The following is a 20,017-nucleotide window of genomic DNA, read 5'->3' on the forward strand; positions in this document are numbered from 1 at the left end:
GTTGTATATTTTTCACTTGAAGTAGCTCTTGGTCTCCAAACCCACATATATTGAGTCATTGACAATTGTCTAAATCCTTCTCGTCAATATTGAATAGCAATTATTTCTTTTAGTTCCATAATTATCGTCATGCAAGAAAAAAATATCCTAAAATAATTATTATTTTAATTATTTAATGTAATATTACTTATTTTTTTTCACTTATATCTCTTATAATATTAATCATATAGAGTACAAAAATAAAAAATAAATCAATGATGATAAGATTTGTTTTTGAAGGAATGATGATAAGATTAATTTTGTAAAATTGTTATTTTCTTTTAGTTATTTATTTATTTTTTTTATTTGTATAAAATAACCTAAAATAACAATTATAATAAGACGAAAGAAATAACAAAGAGAATAATGAAAGTCAAGATTCATTTAGCATTTGGGACCATTTTTGTAAGACATTATTTTGAAAAAAAATTGTCCCTTTATATGAGACTTTTTAATTGTCTCTTGCATTCGTTTCTCCCCTAAAATACTCTTAATTATTTTAGTTCATAAATAATAAATGTTATGAATTATCTTTCTCTCTCTTATGATAAGATCGAATAATGGAATAGTTTAATTTTAAAAATAAAAACTCTATTATTATTATTATTATCTCAACATACATTAATTATTTAAGAGTAGTTTTAGAAAAATATTATAATTACAGATAAATTAAATATTAATAACTAAATTAATTAATTTTCTTGATATACATGAATTAATTAATAATGTATCATATTAAGGATGCACAGAGTATTTTACAACATAATGTTTGGTTCTAGGGGAATGAACGGAAGAGGAGTAATTTTTTTAAAAATTATAACTATTTGGTTCAATTTTTAAGGTGGGGGCGGAATTGGAGGGGAGCAAAATTCCTTTTATATTTAATTGTTGCTCCACTCCAATTGGAAGATTTAGAGGAGAGGATAAAAAGATTTAAAAGATTTCAATTGAAATGACTCAAATATTTCTTGTTATATTATAAAAATTAAAAATAAATTATTTTTAAAATATCTTTTTTCCCTTCGTGAACTAAACAAGAAAATGAGTGATTTCTCTTTCCCTCCATTTAATTTTTTTTTTCTTTCTCTCTTTTCCTCTCAACCAAACATAAATGATTAATCAAAATTCTACCATTTTTCACTTCCGAACTCCTCTTCTTTATTACTTTTTCTAGTCCTTATTATAAGACATACTATCTCTTTTTAAATTTAAGACTTTTTTTTCATTTTGTTTGTTTCTTTTTATAAGACTTTTTTTTAAGTTGTCTTTTGTATTAATTATTTTTTGTCTAAAATACCCTTAATTATTTTACAACAAAAGCTATGAATTAAAAAGATAAATGAATTACCTGAGGATTGAAAAACAAGATTAACACACATTAATTGATTAGGTAAAAAGTAATTAATTTGAAAGAGAAAGATGATGAGTTTCAATTATTTGAAGGTGATTTTGGAAAAATAATACAAATTGTTAAAGAATTTAATGTTACTAACTAAATTAACTCATTTTCTTAAAGGGTAAGAATTAGGTAAAAGAGTTTTATATATAGGGACATAAGTAGTAATTTAGAAGGAATTGATGGTCCTTTTTATATGGCATTTTAGAATTACTATGAAGTATTTAATATTTTTCCATGTTTTTCTTATTAAATATTTTAAGTATTTGTGTGTTTTTATTGTTAATGGTGGCATAATACAATTGAACTTTAATGTTTTCAATCACCCACAACAAGTTAATAATTAGTAATAAGGATATAATTGGTACTTATTCCATTCCAAAACAATGGAATTTTTTTTATCCTTGAAAATTGAAGACATGTAGTGTAATGTCGTTGAATTGCCTCTTGGTAATGAACTTTTTAAGATCGTGACATATTGATTAAGAAACATTTAATTGATAGAAATTTAGACTAAAATACGTTTAATTTTTCAACTATTTTTTTCATAAACTATCCTACTAATGACTAACAACAATACATTCTACTATCTATCAACTTATTTTTTATGCCAAATGTCTCTCTTTTCAACATAAGTATCATACTACTACAAAACATAGATTTTAGAACGTCAATTCAACAACAGTTTTACCAAACCCGTCGTCATTTTGAAGGCGATGACATTTTCGTAATTAGTATGACTATTTTGATGATGGTTTTCAAAAAATAGTCTTTGAATCGGTAATAGACAGTGATTTTTAGGCGACCTGTCATTGAAATCGAGAATTCAAAGACAGTTTTGAAAAGTTGTCTTTGAAAGTTAAGTGTTTTTTCTCGGGCGCAATTTTAACCTTTCACTCCATCTCACTCGTACCTCAGCCTCTTTGCACTATCTGTCTTTCCGACGAAAGTGAAAATCACAACACCTAAATGGAAGAGGGAGGTAACCGACGACATAAGGAAGGTTGGAGGTTGGCGGCAACAATGGATGGAAGTCAAAGACTGTTCGGCACAACGACAACATAAGGGTTATTTTGAGTTTTCTTTTGAAATCAAAGTCGCGAACCCGAAACCGCTACAAAGCCCGCGATAATGTCGTCTCGCTCTGGTGTGATAGTGGACGTGAAGGTTGCTACTTCAATCCCCATCACTACAGAGGTCTCCATCGCGAACAGGGGCCACTATTGACTATTTGCAATTGGTATCGCACTTTGATTGCAATAGTGAGTATTGATGTAGGGTGAAGATGATCTACCATGGAACCAACTTTCATTGCTTGTGCCTTGGAATGGAGCATTCAACTCAAAATAGGTTAATGTTCTACCAAACCTGGTTAGTTAATTCTCTTATTTGTTCCTTAGTTTTTGTCATTTTGTTCCATTTTATTCCATTGGAATTTTGGCAATCCAAATAAAGGTACCTACCAAAATATACTCCATTTCATTGCGTACCATTAATTTATACAAAGCCTTATAGTTAAAATTGTCCTAGTTTTTGTGTTTTGTTTATTTGTTTGTTTGGTTGTTGAAATTTATCACTATCAGGTGTTCCTGTCAAAGCCATATCAAAAATAGAGTCTCTCCTTCAACAATGGAGTAGAGAGCTTGAATTTGGCATTGCTTCCTATGCCATGTTTGGTCTTGTTCCAGGTGAAGATAAGTTATTTGCCAATACCATCCTCTTGTGCCTTGTTGATGCCTTTAGTGGAGTTGACATAAAGATCAAACTTTCAGTTGTGAGGGTTTTCTTGTCTGAGAAGAGAAGAAGAAAAAATGTAAAGGATTGTTGTTAGAAGCCAGAGTAGCTAATCACTTGGAGTTGCTGAAGAGAATGAAATTTGTTTTTGATAGTGGGGAATTGAAGTCGAAGGGATTGGCTTTAGTTTTGTTTAGTTGTTGGGCTGATTTTGTGAAATAAAATGTTCATATACGATACTTGATATTTTTTATCCTTGTTTCTTCTCATGATTGTGAGATAAAATAAGTGTCTTGATGTTGTTGTTGTTTTATATGTCTAATTTCATTCATATTAAAGTCTCTCGGTTAAATGTTTACTTTGATTTTTTTACCTATGTACCCAATCACGTTTTCTTCCAATGATTAAAAAATTTATTATGTTGTTATATTGCTAGAAACTGCAATCTTAATTTCATTTGCATGACTATACAAGGATGGATTGACATATGATAGTGATTGTTTGATTGTATATCGTTTTTCCCTTTGCATTTCATAAATGTGGATGATGATTGCCTTGGAATACTTTATTAATTTTCTTTAATTCTAAGTTCTAACATGTCTAGCTAACCTTATTTGAAGATGTTTTTATTATATTTAAATTGATTAATTTCTATATCAATACATCTAAAATATTGGGTTGAGAATTTATAGATGAGAGTGTCTTTGTATGCCACTGGGTGCATTTATGAGATATCAAATGATTTTACATCTATTTTAGTGGAGATGCTATTTAATATAGCGAATTCATCTTCAGTGCCTTTGCTTATAAAGTTGGATGTAGCTCGAGTTTTGGCAAAATGCAAGTCCTCTTATTTAGTTGCACATAAAGCATATAAGGTATTTGATCATTTTATATTCCCGGACATCTATTACACTTCTTTTTTTTCATTAGTATCCTCTTTTAATTCCACCTTCTTCATTTGACATGGAACTTTGTGAATTTGTTAGGCTTCTAACTGATGCTTTCTCTCAATCCGAATTGTATTCAAACATCAAGATATCATCCTTTGATATTTTTTAAGTGGATTCATTTTACACAATTAATTGTCAATTTTTGTGTATGACTAGACTCTAGAGTTATAATTAGATCATTTGTTGTATCAGTTGCTTATGATCATTGGCTCACGCTCACTAGGTTATATATAAAACTATTCATGTGTTTTCACCCAATGTCTTGCGCTTTGGGATAATTGGTTAATATAATATTAGAGCCTCTATGATCCTATGGTCTAGATTTTAATTCTTGTTGCCCCTTGCAAATCTAACTTAAATTTAAGCACAAAGTAGGCGGGAGTGCACCTTGTCCATACTTCAATCCCTTAGGGATTTGGTGTGAGGAGCCATGCATGTTAAATATATAACCATTCAATTGCTCTCACCCAAGTCATGTCACAAAATTAAGGATTATTGGTTCATTCACTTATTATTAAAATGTAGAGAAAAAATGCATGATATTACCTTCTTTGTCATGGAGACAAGGAAAATAATATATAGGTCAATAACTAAAAAGAAGTTATTTTTCATGCAGTTGATTCTAATGAAATCTGGAGGGCTGAATGCTAGGCCATCATTCAAGTAGTTTGACTGAATATTTTTAGGCATGCTCAAACCCAACAATAAAGTACATATCATGTTATATTTTGGATAGATCAATGATTGTCTTATTTGCAAATGTCCTTTTCTTACAATAGTCTTAGATAAACAAGTGACTGATATCAAACTAGTCACAAGACTAATAATCAAAACTGCCTTTAGGGGAGTATTTACCTTTATCTCTTACTTCTTCACTTATGTTGTTGAAATTTGTATCTAATTTCACTGCCCATCACAATATACCTAGGGTGCCAAAGATCAAGGACAATTATAATCCTGGAACATGGATGTTGGAAGCTACCTCTACATTTGTAGAAGCATAACTTAAAATAGATTTTGCACAAATATATAAAGAGTCACACCTTTGTTAGTGAGAATCCAATCAACTGTTATTCATTTAACAAATTTATAAACTTTTGTTTTTTCAAGATTTACATGCCACATCTGGTTTTGGTTGTAATGGTAATGATCGCACATTTTAGAAAGCATTGATCCCAAGTTTTGAATCGTTGTTTCTATTTATAGGGATACCCTTGAATTAGTGAGGGAGTTGAGTGAACCACCGCCAGGTTATAAGATTCTATTCATTTTATGCGTTACATCTTTAGTCCATGCATTTTTTCATCAGTACTTGCAAGCCATTTGAATCTTTGTATCATTCTACGTCCCAAGTTGAGAATTAAACCTAGTTTGTGCCAACAAAAATCTCTAGTATAGGATACTTGTAAGTTTCATTTTGTTAAATAGAAAATTCTTCTTCATTTAAGACTTTCACACCTTACAAGTTAGAAGGATGTTACACATAAAGAAACATGCATATCAAATTTATTTCCTTTCCTCTTGTCCTAATTGTTGTTTTGGAATTGACATAAATGTTTTCGATTATGTAAAACAATGTGTATAGAAGTCATGCACAAATCATGATCTATCCCTCCTTCACCATAGTTGATCATATTCATAAATTTAGTTTATTGTTATCTTGAAATCATTAGTATGAGGTTTTAGACCTTATAAGTTGTAATGGTTTACAAGTTATATGGTTTTTGTAAATTATATATCATATATTAGCAAACTTATCCTGTTTGATGCATCATACAAATATGAAAGTTTGTTATTTGAAGAAAATTTGTCATATATAACATGCAAATAACCAAAAGTGCAAAGTTCATTTTCCATCAAAATTTGTTTGGTGCAATTACTGATCTTTTCCATTTTGTCACCAAAAGTATAGATTGAGCAAGAATCTGCATGGATAAAGCAACAATGTAAAACACAAAATCAATCAAAGACCAACCTCTTTTCATTTATGTGATCCACTAATAAACCAAAGTTATTTCTACATAAACAAATCAATTTCCTCTTGATTCCTATCATAGTTTGTGGTTGCTAATCTTCATTCGCAAGTTACACTAGAAATTTCTAGCAATTAGATAAAATTTTAAATTTAATACGGTAACTATTTTTTATTTTGGTATAGATAGTATTGAAGACTATTGGAAGACACGGGATGTTGTTCAAGTTATGGCACAGGTTAGGTGGATTTTTATATTTATTTATTTTCATTACTTTGCCATCAACTTCTAGAATTTTCTTGTATGGACAATACAATTTTGTAGCCAATTACTCTTGAACAATAAACTTCCCTCTAACTACATATACCAAAATAAATGCTTTAGATAGCAGCTGCCACCAGGTTAGTAATATTTGATTTTGTTGATTGAAATTTGTTTGGGTTCTTGTAGTTAGTATGGAAAGGACTTGGACTTGGAGGTGAGATAGGTGTAGGAAATTGGAGGAGGTAAGTTTATTAAGATAAGTTAATCACATGTAGTGACGTTTTGCATGCTCAATTTTGTATTTCGTATATACCTCCTGAGGTCTTCATTATTTTGTACATCTTCTCACTCTATTTCATGAGATGCGATATATGTTTAATCTATGGTCCTTTGATCTTACAATTCTTGACTTGGTGGACTATATATCTCCGTTAGCATATTAAATTGCTCATGTTATTGCATAATACATGACTAAAAATATTAGTTTAGTTTCCATTTCATCATTAAAGCTTCCTACAAATGGTGAAATTTTTATAACCTGAATCTAAATGTGACACTCTTACAGAGATAATGATAACAACAAAATCCTTCTTGGGATACCTGGAGGACACTATGCACCTCGGCATATGGGTGTAGTATTGTAAGTATTCAAATCATTCATTGTCACGTCTTTATAATTTTATTTTCTAATGTCAAAGAAATAATAGAACTTATCAGTTGTTGTCAACGTCATTAAATTTTAGGTAATTTTGTAACCCCTTCTAGTATATTCTAATTCGATCCACACTATTTGGACTATGTCTTTGCCTTTTAAAGATTCAATTATTGAAATTTACTCGCATCATCCATTTACTTAATGTGCATATGAAGACTCGGGAACATAAGATTATTAAAACTGATATGTAAAATGTAGCAATTTGACCCTCGTAAACTTTTTGATTGTTACATTATTCATAAAATTCTATTATCCAATTTAATGGCCCTATGATGGAAGGCTGTAAATTGCACATTCAAATAGATTATGAAAATATATTGACTACAAAGTTTTGTTTTATAATGCATCTTGACTTTGGGTGAATAATTTTCCATTAAATCCATTTAAGAAGATATTTACATAAAAAAATTTGATTAATAAAATGCTAAGCTTTGTGTGCTTAAATTAGTTCACTGTGTAATGACATGGCCTTTATTTTGAAAGCTCGGTATATTTTATAAGTTTTTTCAAACTTGATCTCATAGTGTATCAATTACCTAACAGTGATTTTGGAATTGAAATTATAAACATTTTGTGTGCATTATATTTTCTCTTGGATGTGTTTTGCTTAAATGAATTATGGATACTTAAGTTGGTCATGCAATCTAGGAAACATAATGTATGGGTGAGTCACCTATGTTTTGGATATTAGTTGCCAATGAAAGATCCAAACCAATCAAAGAGACAAACAAATGTGGAGATTGGTGGAACATGGAGACAGTTTATAAAAGTTGCAAATGAAGCCACTTATTTTGTGTTTGCACATCTAAAACACAATTGATTGAACTTAATCGACATTGTCCTTATGCAATCAACAATCTGTCTATATTGATAATGCCATATGAATTCACTTACAATTTCATATTAAATTAGTTTTAATTTTTATTAGATTTTATGTAAGTCACTAGTGGCCTTTATTATTATTATTATTATTATTATTATTATTATTATTATTATTATTATTATTGGTAATTGACTCCTCAATATTCTAATAATGCAAATTTTGTGACAAAATAGTGAATATAGAAATTACAGGTTGGGTATTCAAAAAAAATTGACAAAAACATTGATTTCTAGAAAAAAATTGTCTTAAAAACTACACATTCTAAGACGGTTAAAAAATTATTGTGGAAAATGTTCACTTTCCATGACGGCAAATTCAAAGACGACTTAGAATCATCGTGAATGTCCTGAAAAAAACTGTCTTTTAATGATATTTTTCTAGTAGTATTAATGAATCTTCTTAATTATGTCTAGGTTTATTATTGGAAAAAATAGTTTAGAAAAATTAAAAGGATTACTTTCTCTGGTCTTGATTATAGGAAGAAAAAAAATACATATGTCACACTTATTAAAAAAAATTGTTAACTTCATTAAACTATGTTATTTTTAATTAAAAATAAATATTTTCCTAAATTATTCTACATTAAAATTTGACATCAAACATAAAAAAATATTTGATTTTATTAAATGAACAATATTTTAGATTATTAAATAAGACATGTAATTGATATTTACTTATATTTAATAAAAAATAAAAAACTGCTGTTATTTATTATATTCGAGATTGAAAGAGGTATTATTTTGTAACAAAAGGAAACTGAAAAGACCATGTTTGCAATTGTGGAAGTACATTAATAACATATTTTTTTATTAATAAAATTAATAAAAGCAATAAAATTAATTATTTTTATTAATCCGTGTGATTAATATATCTAAAGTGCGTCTTATAAAAAGGATTAAATGGTGGAAAATATTTTTCCTCTCATGTGATTTTTTAACTAAATGATCCATAAATAAATAAATATAATCAAATATTTTTTAATGAATAATTTTCAATCTTCCTATAAATCATTTTATTATTTTTGATAAGTTTCAACTGTATTTTATACTTGAAGATATTAAATATTTTCATTTAATATTTACTTGTGGTAAATATAATAAGAAGAATTAGTATTATTTTCTTAAAAAAATACTCCATAGATTATTTAAAAGGAGAAATAAAATAAAATAATGAAGAAGTAACAGTTAAGTTATGAATTTGAGGCAGCTGACATAAGATTTTAGAAATGTGTAAGTTGATGCACGTGGCAGTTAAAGAGTAATACATGTGTTGAATGATGGCACGTACCTTAAGCACACGTGTAGAGAGTTGAAACAATGGGAACAGCTGGCAGGGGTAGAGTGGGCTGTGCATAGGGGCAGTACTGCACTCAGACTATTCTTGGGGAAAACTGCTCTCTCTAATTTGTCCTTTCCGTCTGTAATAATAAATAATTCAAAATTTCAGAATTCCCGAAAAGTCCATCAAACCATGGAACAAGCCACGACACGCATCATCATCAACATCATGGGGCATGGGGCATGGGGCATGGGGCCCAAAGCGTCGATGGTATTCCAGAGTGGGCCCACGTCGTCGAAAACGACAAAAGAATCTCGTATAGAAAAAAAAAAGGAATTTATGACGTCAAATCGATGCCCTGGAGTGAGAAGCAAGGTTTAGGGAAAAAGCGAAACCGCTGGTTTTGGTCGAGTGGGAAAAGAATACTCCTGTCAGCGCCTCCCCACTTGCATCCAAGGCGCGTTACCACACGCCTTAACCGAGTCTTCGTTTCGTTTTACTGGAATTTTAAGTAAAAAAAGGTCCTTTTAACAGTATAATTTTTTTTAGATCAATATTTCTTTTTTAACTGCCATTTTTTTACACCAATATAGAATAGTCATTAAATTTAATAATTATATTTATTCTTTTATCAGTTAAAATGAAAGACAAATATAAAAAAATTTATAACAACTTGATCACACATCTACTTAACCAGCAAAACTAAATTCTCTCATATATTGAGTTTGATAGATGCGTATTACATATTTAGTGTAAAAATTACATTATTAACTTATATAAAATTAAAATTAAACAATTGTTATATTATATGTAACAATTTTAATTTATATAGATAGAGAGGGATATGTTATACTATATTTGTAAAATAATCACTTAATACAAAAACATTTTTAATTAAATATATATAATGACTTATAAATGAGATATTTTAAATTTTAAACTAGTTTTTATTATGTTCAATATATATTTACTAATATTATTTATCAAATCCTCATTGAAATAAAAATAAAACTAAGATTAAAACGAAAAATTGATGTAATCCAAATTATTTTACATTGGATTTGATCGTATCATTTTTAAAATTTAAACCAAGATTAGATGATGAATTAAGAAATCTAAAATAATGATATTAGATTAAAAAAAACTGATTCAATTAAATTTAATCCACAAACACCCTATCTAAAAGTTTAAATTTTACAATGACAAAACTAGCCCAATTTGGTAGAGAATAAAAATATAGAGTAAATGAAAATGATAAGAATGAAATACGTGAGAAATAAAATAAATATTCTTTTTTTGAAAGAGAAAGAAAAAAATAGGTACAAAGAGATACAAAGATCCATAAAAATTAGTATAGTAAGTTCTACTAATCTCAAAATTGTAAGCACTATCAAATTATTTTTATCTTCTACTCAAAGTTATTTTCATGTTAGATACCAAACAAGACATGAAAGTTAAGGAGATTTAGTTTAGTTAATTGAATAAAATGTGTGATTTATTATCAATTTTTTAATATTATCTTTAATTTTTACGAATAAAAAAAATAAGGCATGAAAATGAATTTTTAAGACTTAATATAAGATGAGTTTAATGCTCATACACTAATAATGAAAAATATTTTTATATTATCATTTAATCACAAATCATAATTATTATGATTTATAAAATAATTATCATTCATTAAACTTATTATATATAGTAAGTTGTGATTGGATGATAGTGTAAATAATTTTATACTATTAGTAGATATATATTTTTTTTCATATAAGATCCAATTTATAATTTATTTAATTGTTGGAAAAAATTTAAATTCTATTTTTATATAATATATCATTATAGATTATAGATTAGTAGTGAATTTTAAGGTTGGATATATTTTAAAGTGAAAATTAATCCTATAGTCAAATCAAATGACAACAAGTTTTAAAGATACCTCCTCGAGATTCTATTGAAGAGTTAAAAATCATAACCACAATGTTTAAGAAAAAATATTGGTCTTAAAATTATCTTAGAGCAAGACAATTGTCATCGGCATTACCCACCCCGCATCTTTATTGAAACAGTAAGGTAATCATGTTTTCAAATATTCTATCATATTCGATTATTCACATGCATTAAGTACTTAAGTTAAAAGGTTGAAAATATAATTTTTATTAAAAAAATGTAACATTAAAACTTGAAATCATATTTAATTTGTTCGGATCTTATTATATAAATGGCTATTTTTATTCTCTTAATTTCTTAATTTATATAAGCATACATCTGATGTATCAGATTAGAAATTGCATTATATTTTATTTATAAAACTAAAATTACCAGTATTCACAACCCGCATTAAACTGGATAATAAAACAAGAGTTGTGTGATCCTTAACTAAATATGATTATTAGGTTAGTTAAGGTCTAATTCTTTAAAGCGATATTCATTGTTAATTTAAATTAAAGTGGTAGTTTCTTATTTTAACTAATCTTAAAAAAACATTAAAAATGCTTTTATCATCTTTTTTTTGTATTATATTTAATCTCTTTAAAGGATTTCAGTTCAGTTAATTACTATACTTGTCTTAGGAAAAGTATGTAATCACGTTACTCATCTTACACCAATTTTATAGCAATAAAATTTGTATAAATAACTAATAAATACTATGCATGAATCATGATATAATAATTAATGCTAACGCGTAGTATTTAAAGTTGAAGACTTAAGATAAATAATAGTAGTAAATAAAACAATTAAAACTTCAGTATATTAAATATTTCTCGGTGTAATGGATTAAATACTTACTATTGTTAGTAGATGTTTTGTTTTAAATTCAATCGTAAATTCTTTTAAAAGAACGTTAATGGAACTGTATACAGTGAATGCGAATTACTACAAAATCCATACTATTCATTATCAACCAAATTAAACTCATGCAATTCACCTAGATAACACGGTTTTGTGAAAAAATGATTGAACTTTTTGATGCTCTTTAATTCAAAATTGTGGTACTCATAAGCGTCTTTGTGAAAAAGGAGGTCCCATCATGAATTTTCTGGGAGAGGAAAAGTACACTAATCCTATCACTATGTTTGGTAGTGAAAAAAGAAATTATTATGAATGTTTTACTTTTCCTCTTAATTTTATTTTTTTTACTTCCACTCCTTCAAAATAGATCCTATCTTTAGAATGAGAGAATGAAATTAGAGAGAAAATAAAAAATTTAAAATTTGAATTGAAAGAAAAGTAGAAAAAAAAATATTTTGTTTCTATCAATTAGTTTTCCTTTTTTTCACTTTCTTTTAATAAAAAAAAAAGATATCATTATGTTTTTGTTTTTCTCTATTTTCATTTTTTTTTTTTTGCTGGGAAACTTACCATAGCAATAGGACCAGGGCGGTGTGTCTGTTACGTTTACGCGCATTGCATTGTACGAGTGGGACCCGCACTTTTCTTACCCTCCTTTTACGCACAAAGGAGAGGGCGAGTGAGACTGAGATGGGTGCTTAGGTCCAAAATAGGACCTACCATTTCGGACTGGGGAAGATCTTTTCTTTCTAGTTCTGGGAAAAAAACCCCTTCATATCCTTTTAAAAAAATATTACTATTTTTAATAAATTATAATATTTATTTTAAATAGTATAGTAGTATTATTTAATGAGAATATTTTTAAACTCTTATCTTTTAAATTATTTTAAAAAAAATATATCAAAATGTATCATAATATAAATTATTTATCATAGATTTATATATTAACAGTTTATTTTTAAAAAAAAATAATGAAATTCAAGTTATATTTAAAAATATTGAAAATGACAAACTGAAGGTGTTAAGAGGTTAGGAAATATTTATAAAAATGATTTTGTTGAAGAAAAACAACTGAAAATATTTTCTTGAAGAATGGCAACTAAGAATGCTATTGTTCAACATAGTTATTTTAATTTATATACAATATATAAAATATTATAACTTTACTTATATAAAATAAACATTTATTTTATTTTATGTACTATACATGTTAAAATACTACTAGTTATTATGTAAGTCTAGATTGTATTGCTGATTATATTTTGAAGGAAATGAAATAAGTCTTTTGATTTCAAAAAGGGTAATTCTAGATTGATTCAGAGAAAAAGATAATTCTAGATTACGTATCTATAGTTGCGTCCACTCTATATGTGATATTAAAAAGTACAAATAATAATAATAAAGTAAATTTCATGTAATGATTAATTAACATGTGAAACTACTTAAGTCTAAATTTGATTTTAGATTAATTTTTATATATTCAATTTCACATAAAAAATTTTAAACTCATAAGTGAATTAAAGTCAGAAGTTTCATGAAGATCAGAATATATTTTAAAATTCAAAAATATTTACATGATATTTACTAATAAGATTAACTTTATATTAATAACCAAAATCAAACTCACATTTTTTTCATAGGATATCTAATCATTCCTTAGCTGATGAATCAATCTTTGTATACAAAATCAAATTTTCTAAAAATTTGTCCTAACATAGACTTAATAATTTATATGTAAATGTCATATTTGTAATTTCCTCTAATCTTGGTGGCAACTACCTATCCCCCCAATCATGCAATTTCTAAAAAAAATCACAATTTTGAACGGTCTTGATGCAGGTAGTTTCAGCCAATAGATTCACTCTCACGGATTCCTTGAACCAAACCTGCCGCTGATTGTTTATTTCTCTCTTTCCATTCCAAATTAACAAACCGTCTCTTCTTCCTCCTAACCTCCTTATATATAAAACCATCTATTCCCACTTTCTTCTCCACTCCCTCTTCTTCTCTTCTTCCCCCAACAAACTAAACCAAACCAAACCATACCATTAAGAAACAACACATCTATCTCAGTCCCCAAACCAAGAAACCCTAAATTAAATTCATGTGCTCCTCCGGGTCTACCAGTGCTGCACCAACAAGACCTTGTTACTTGGAACAAGGCCACGGCTTGGCTTCCTTAAAACACATGGATGCGTGTCATAATCGTGCCAACAACTTTGTCTCTAGGTCCATGACCATGGGTTACGGCACTTCCTACCACAGAACTAGTTTAAGGAACAACAACAACAACAACAACAACAACGTTTCTGTTTCTTCACCAAGATCTGCGAGATTCTACGACGCCAGATTCGAAGATCAACACCACCCCCACTTCCTCTCCGCTTGTTTCCTCTGCAAAAAATCTCTCGGGGACAATAGAGACATCTTCATGTATAGGTCAGTCACCCTCAACAACGCAAAAATTCAATTTTTTTTTTCTTTTTTACAAAAACACTTCCTTTATGTTTTTTTAAGATACCCTTTTGGTTAAGAATTATAGATCTGATTTGGGTTTGAATTGTTTGTTGCAGAGGGGACACACCGTTTTGTAGCGAAGAGTGCAGGCAAGAGCAGATTGAGATAGACGAAGCCAAAGAGAAGAATAGGAACCTTTCTTCATCGATGAAAGCTTTAAGGAACAAGGAGCAGAGAAATAATAATAATAAATCCACGTCGCCAAACAAGGCGCAACAAGACTACTCGTTCCGTACGGGGGCAGTTGCGGCGGCGTAGGGTACAAGTACAACGTAGGATTCCTCGAGAGAGGAACCAACAAATGAACGAACGGAACTGAGGGCAGTGTTCCCGGAAAAGGAAAGAAAACATTTTTAGAAAAGAAGAAAAAAAAAGTGTGACTGAAAAGGAAAGTAAACAAAGGGAAGTTAAGTTGCGAGCTTTGGTTTACTTCTCTTCTTTTTTTTCTTTCTTTCTTTCTTTCCACGAACAAAGGGTCTCAAAGAGAAAGGGGAATTTTGTGAGCTGTGAATGGTATACGTGTGGCAAAGTGTGTGTGCTTACAACAGTGGGAGATTCTCTCTGCCAAATGACTCAAAATTTTCGGGTTTGCTTTTTTTTTTTTCTTTTTCTTTTATTTTTTATGGGGATCAAATTTGGTTTTGTTTCCTTTTGTATATCACCCTACCTCGTTGAGTTATAGTGGTTGTGCTAATAGTTTCAGTTTTTCAAAAAACGGAAACTGAATACAATGGAAATTTTCTCTACTTCGATGTTCTTTGTCCTTTTCTTTATGGGATTTTAATGTTCGGGTTAATTGGGTCGTCTTTGATTTTAATTAGGTTAGGAAACTTGGCCCTCTCTTTTACCGGGCCTTCTTTGATTTCCCAAACATTAGGTCTCCATTTGGTTTATTTTTCTGATATAACATCAAAGTTTACTTATAAATATTAAATAAGGTAGTAAATTTATCTCTAAGTGCATTTAAGAGTTTAACAGGTTTATATTAAGGGTATGTTCGGTTGGGTAGATTTTGTGTGTGTGAACTGGGTAGATGGAAAATAGAAAAAAAATTGATAGAAAATTTTAAATCAGCAAAAAAATAGAAAGGAAATTGTTGAATTTTTGTTTTTAATCAACTAAATATATTATAAAAGTTTACTAGGTATGTATGTATTTGTAAGAAAAAAATGTACACTTCTATATAATTTTTAAAATAATTATTATAAAAATCAATAAATTTATTATTAATAATGTTTTGTACTTTAAAATATATATTCAAGACATTTGTTCATAAATACTTTAAGGCATAAATGATAAATTTAATAAAAAAATATTTTTTATTTCTTGAAAATGGAAGTATTGCATTATTTTTTCAAAAAGTATTTCGAGATCTTTTTTATAATATAGATATGTTTTTTTACATCATAACACACATAAGGAACAAATATTATTGAATAATTATCAAATTATATGTAGATAATTAAATTAAAAAATATACATAACCTTTTTAAGTGGTTGCTCCCTAGTTAGGGGTAACTTTCAATTTTTACCATTTGTGTATGATTGTATGATCTTAATTTGGAAAATGTTGTTTAGTACAAATAATTTTTCGGAAAAACTCGACGAATGAATATTATTGACTGAGACTATAAAAGAAGGATTTTTTATATTGCGTTAAAACAACATTTTATAGGGACCCCACCTTGTATGGTCGGTTATTCCTACCCTTCGTGCTTTCGTTCGTAACAATTAGCTCGTACTAAATAGCATTCTTCTCTTAATTTATGTTCTCATTTTTTCATAATAAGAGAATTTCTCACTTCATATCCTTATATAGAGATAGCATATTAAGTGAGATTACCTTTATTAGAGAGAGTGAAAAGGGTGAATTTATGGTCATTAAGTTAAATTATAAAAAAAGAATAGATTGATAAGTCACTTTTAGTAACTTATAAGTGACTTGATTAGGTTACTCAAATTTATTTTAATAGCTTCTAACTTATTTTTATAAGTTATTTCAATTAACTTATATATAAATCTTGCTTATACACTATTTCAATTAATTTATTTGAAACTTTTTTTTACCCCAAATCGTTAAATATGTTGTACATTGTACATTTATCAGCTATTTTTTTTTTTTATTTCATTAGTAAGCTAACTTCTAAATTTTTAGTTTTTCATATCAAACACCTTTATGTGACTGTTTTTAAAGGATCATATAATTATTAAATAACTTATATGATCATTAAATATTTTTTAATTATACCATCTATATATAATTATATGGTTCTAATTTACTCCTTTCATTTTCTTATAAAAATATTCCTATATTTTTTAATGGTAGAAATCAAAGATGATACTAAGGAATTTATAACACTTACATATCCTATCCTACCAAATGAGTTACACCCTTTTAGTAAATTATTCCAATATATATAAAAAAAACATAACTTGTATTTAAACTCTTATTATAATGAAAAGATATAAGTTTTTTTGTATTAAAGAAGAAAAAAAACATAATGCCCTATCTTGATTATTTTGTTTTCATACAACAAACAGTCCAAAAGGTTTTCTGTTACCTGAGAGTCTGATGGCGACTATTATACTAATTTTCTCCTACTTGCAAAATGTCATGTCATTTTTTTAATCAGTAAATGTTAGGGTATGTTTGTTGATTTAAGTTGTATCTTTTGTGTTTTATGTCTTGAAATGATACAAAAGTTTGATGAAAACATTTAAACAAACATGCATATAATTGATAATTTGTTAGTTTTTATTAATAATAAGGATTCAAATCAACGGCATCTTTCTCCCATTTTCTTTCTTCAACCACCAAGTAATCATAATCCAATTAATAGTCAAAAACATCATTCTGACAAATACATACCTCTCTCGTTCTGTAATTGGTCATGCACTTTTCTTTAGCATTACAACCTTTTCCTGCCATCCAAGTATCTAACAACTTGAAAATCATGGTAGGCTAAAGGGCAGGGAACTTGCTCAGTCCAAACCCTTCTTATGAGGGTTTAAAGTGCAAAATGATATCATCCAAGAGTTTGAAATTTAAAGAAAATAATTCTTGATCACACTTTAATTATTTTTTGATAGAATTTTAGATTAGTCAAAGTTTATTTTCTCCAATGAATTTGAGGGTTAATAAAAAAGTAAAGAAAAAAATAAAAAATTGAAAGAGACATGTTAATTATGAATTCCCATTATTCTACTTTGAATGGAGAATACGCTCCCTTGGTCTTATATTTGTGTATATATCATATATGGCAAATGCTTTGAACTAAGATAAGTCACTCGATTCGTTGCATATGGTATGCTTTTATAGTGCTTTAATTTGTTTCAAAATAATTGTTATTTTGGAAAAATAAAAAGTATTAATAACTTTTTATATACACTTTTTATTTATTGGCATCTTATTTAAATACTTGAATAAATTTTTAATTATATATGTTTAACTATTTTAATAAGAGAAATTTTGTATAAAAAAAATCTAATTTTTTTTAATCCATATTATCCAGGAGTGTTTCAGGTTCATCTTTTATTTTATTTATTCTACTATTTGTCTACAAAAACATGGCAAGAGGAAGCTGACCCATATTTCCAATATTAGGTTCACAACCAATTTGGGCCGCTATTCGGGTTTTAACTGGGCTCATGGAAGAGTAACAGGAAACCATTCGGCAGCTGCTTGGGGCACTCAGCATTTTTGCTGGGACACCCAACAGCTTTTGAAAATGCCGAAAATACCCTTATGGGTATTTTTAGTTATAAATAGGAGGTTTCGTTTTTCATTTCTGCAGCGTCTTTTTTTTCCCTATATAATCTCACACCCTTAGTGTAAGTTGCTTTTGTTAGCTTCCGTTAGCCTCCTTTTTTGAGTGTTTTTTTTAATCTCCGGTGGGGTACGTGCGTTGTCGACGAGGATACGATGAAGTTGAGTGGTTATTTGTCATCGGAGAAGACGAGGTACACAAATTTTTTTAAAAAAACATACGGATTGAAAATTTGTAGGTTTTAATTTTTTTAATTATAAATAAAATTTTCTGAATTATATATTTAATTTGTTGTGTAGTGTATTTTTTTTAATAGTTTTAGCAATTTTAGAAATACAGATTTGGTGATATTATTTTATAGTGGTATAAAAAATGTATTTAGTAATTAGATTGGTAAAAAAATGATAATATATATAAACTTTTAAAAATTGCTAAAACTAACATTAGATTGCTTAAAAATTAATTTAGTAATTAATTGAAAATAATTTAGTAATTAGATTGGTAAAAGTAATATTAGATTGATAAACAAATTTAGTGTATATATTTAACTAAATTATGTATATATATGTTTAACTGAATGATGTATTTATTAGAATTTATATGATATTTTAATGAAGATATGTAGTGAAAATGTAATCTATGCTAAATGATGAATAATATATTTTTATTTTATTATGTATAGAGCTATATTTATGTCGATAATAAATGAGGTGATTGTATAATTTTTTTAAGTTATATTTTGTTTATTATTGAATTTGTTAAATGTTTTATTAAGATGAACGAAGAACAGTGGATGTATGATAGTATCATGTATGAAGAAGTTGATATAAATGTTGAAAATTAGAAAGATGTTGGCATGAAAGTAGAACACGTTGATTGCTCTGATATTTTTAATACTTCTCAGATATTTGTGAATTTGTTGTTGGTACTGTAATTATGTTACATAAATGTTTGTTGATGTCAGACCTTTTTTGAATTGTGTTATAGTTGTTTGCTAGGCGTGATGAAGTTTTACATTGGGTTCGATCAGTGGCTCATGACATTGGATTTGTTGTCGTGATAATGAGGTCAAACACCAATACTGGTGTTAGAAGAAAGGCCTCATTTCTGTTAATAGCTTGCGAAAGGAGTGGTGAGTATAGGCATGAGAATATTGATTTGGTAAGAACATGCATTGACATTAGAAAATGTGGATGGCCGTTTAAATTGCGTATGAAGCCAATTTTGAGAGGAGAATGATGGATAATGAAGTTAATTTATGGGGTTCACAATCATGAAATGACAAAGTCATTAGTTGGACATCCATATGCGGATCAATTGACTAAAGATGAGAAGATTATTGTGGCTGATATGACGAACTCCATGGTGAAGCCAAGAAATATTCTCTTGACGTTGAAGGAGCACAATGCCAACAGTTATACAATAATCAAACAAATTTACAATGCTAGACATGCTTACCGTTCTTCCATAAGAGAGAGTAACATTGAAATGCAACAACTCATGATGCTTCTTGACAGAGATCAATATATTCATTGGCATAGAATGAAGGATGAAAATGTTGTACGTGACTTGTTTTGGAGTCATCCTGATGCAGTCAAATTAACCAATTCTTGTAATTTGATTTTTTATTGACAGTACCTACAAAACAAATAGGTACAAACTATCGTTGCTTGATATTGTTGGTGTTACACCAATAGGAATGACATTCTCT

The 20,017-nt window shown here is 28.2% G+C and overlaps 1 protein-coding gene and 1 pseudogene across 1 annotated transcript; both read left to right on the forward strand.

Annotated features, from left to right (window-relative positions):
• The first annotated feature begins 2,730 nt into the window (after positions 1–2,730).
• LOC114393593 lies at positions 2,731–7,003 on the forward strand (annotated as a pseudogene).
• A 6,974-nt stretch (positions 7,004–13,977) lies between these two features.
• Positions 13,978–15,296, forward strand: LOC114394046 (FCS-Like Zinc finger 2-like). The gene is made up of 2 exons (XM_028355594.1): positions 13,978–14,461; positions 14,596–15,296. The coding sequence occupies exons 1-2, from the start codon at positions 14,127–14,129 to the stop codon at positions 14,795–14,797; spliced, it is 537 nt and encodes a 178-aa protein (XP_028211395.1). The 5' UTR covers positions 13,978–14,126; the 3' UTR covers positions 14,798–15,296.
• The last annotated feature ends 4,721 nt before the right edge of the window (positions 15,297–20,017 follow it).

This window comes from Glycine soja, chromosome 17 (assembly GCF_004193775.1).
Source record: "Glycine soja cultivar W05 chromosome 17, ASM419377v2, whole genome shotgun sequence".
Lineage (NCBI taxonomy): Eukaryota > Viridiplantae > Streptophyta > Magnoliopsida > Fabales > Fabaceae > Glycine > Glycine soja.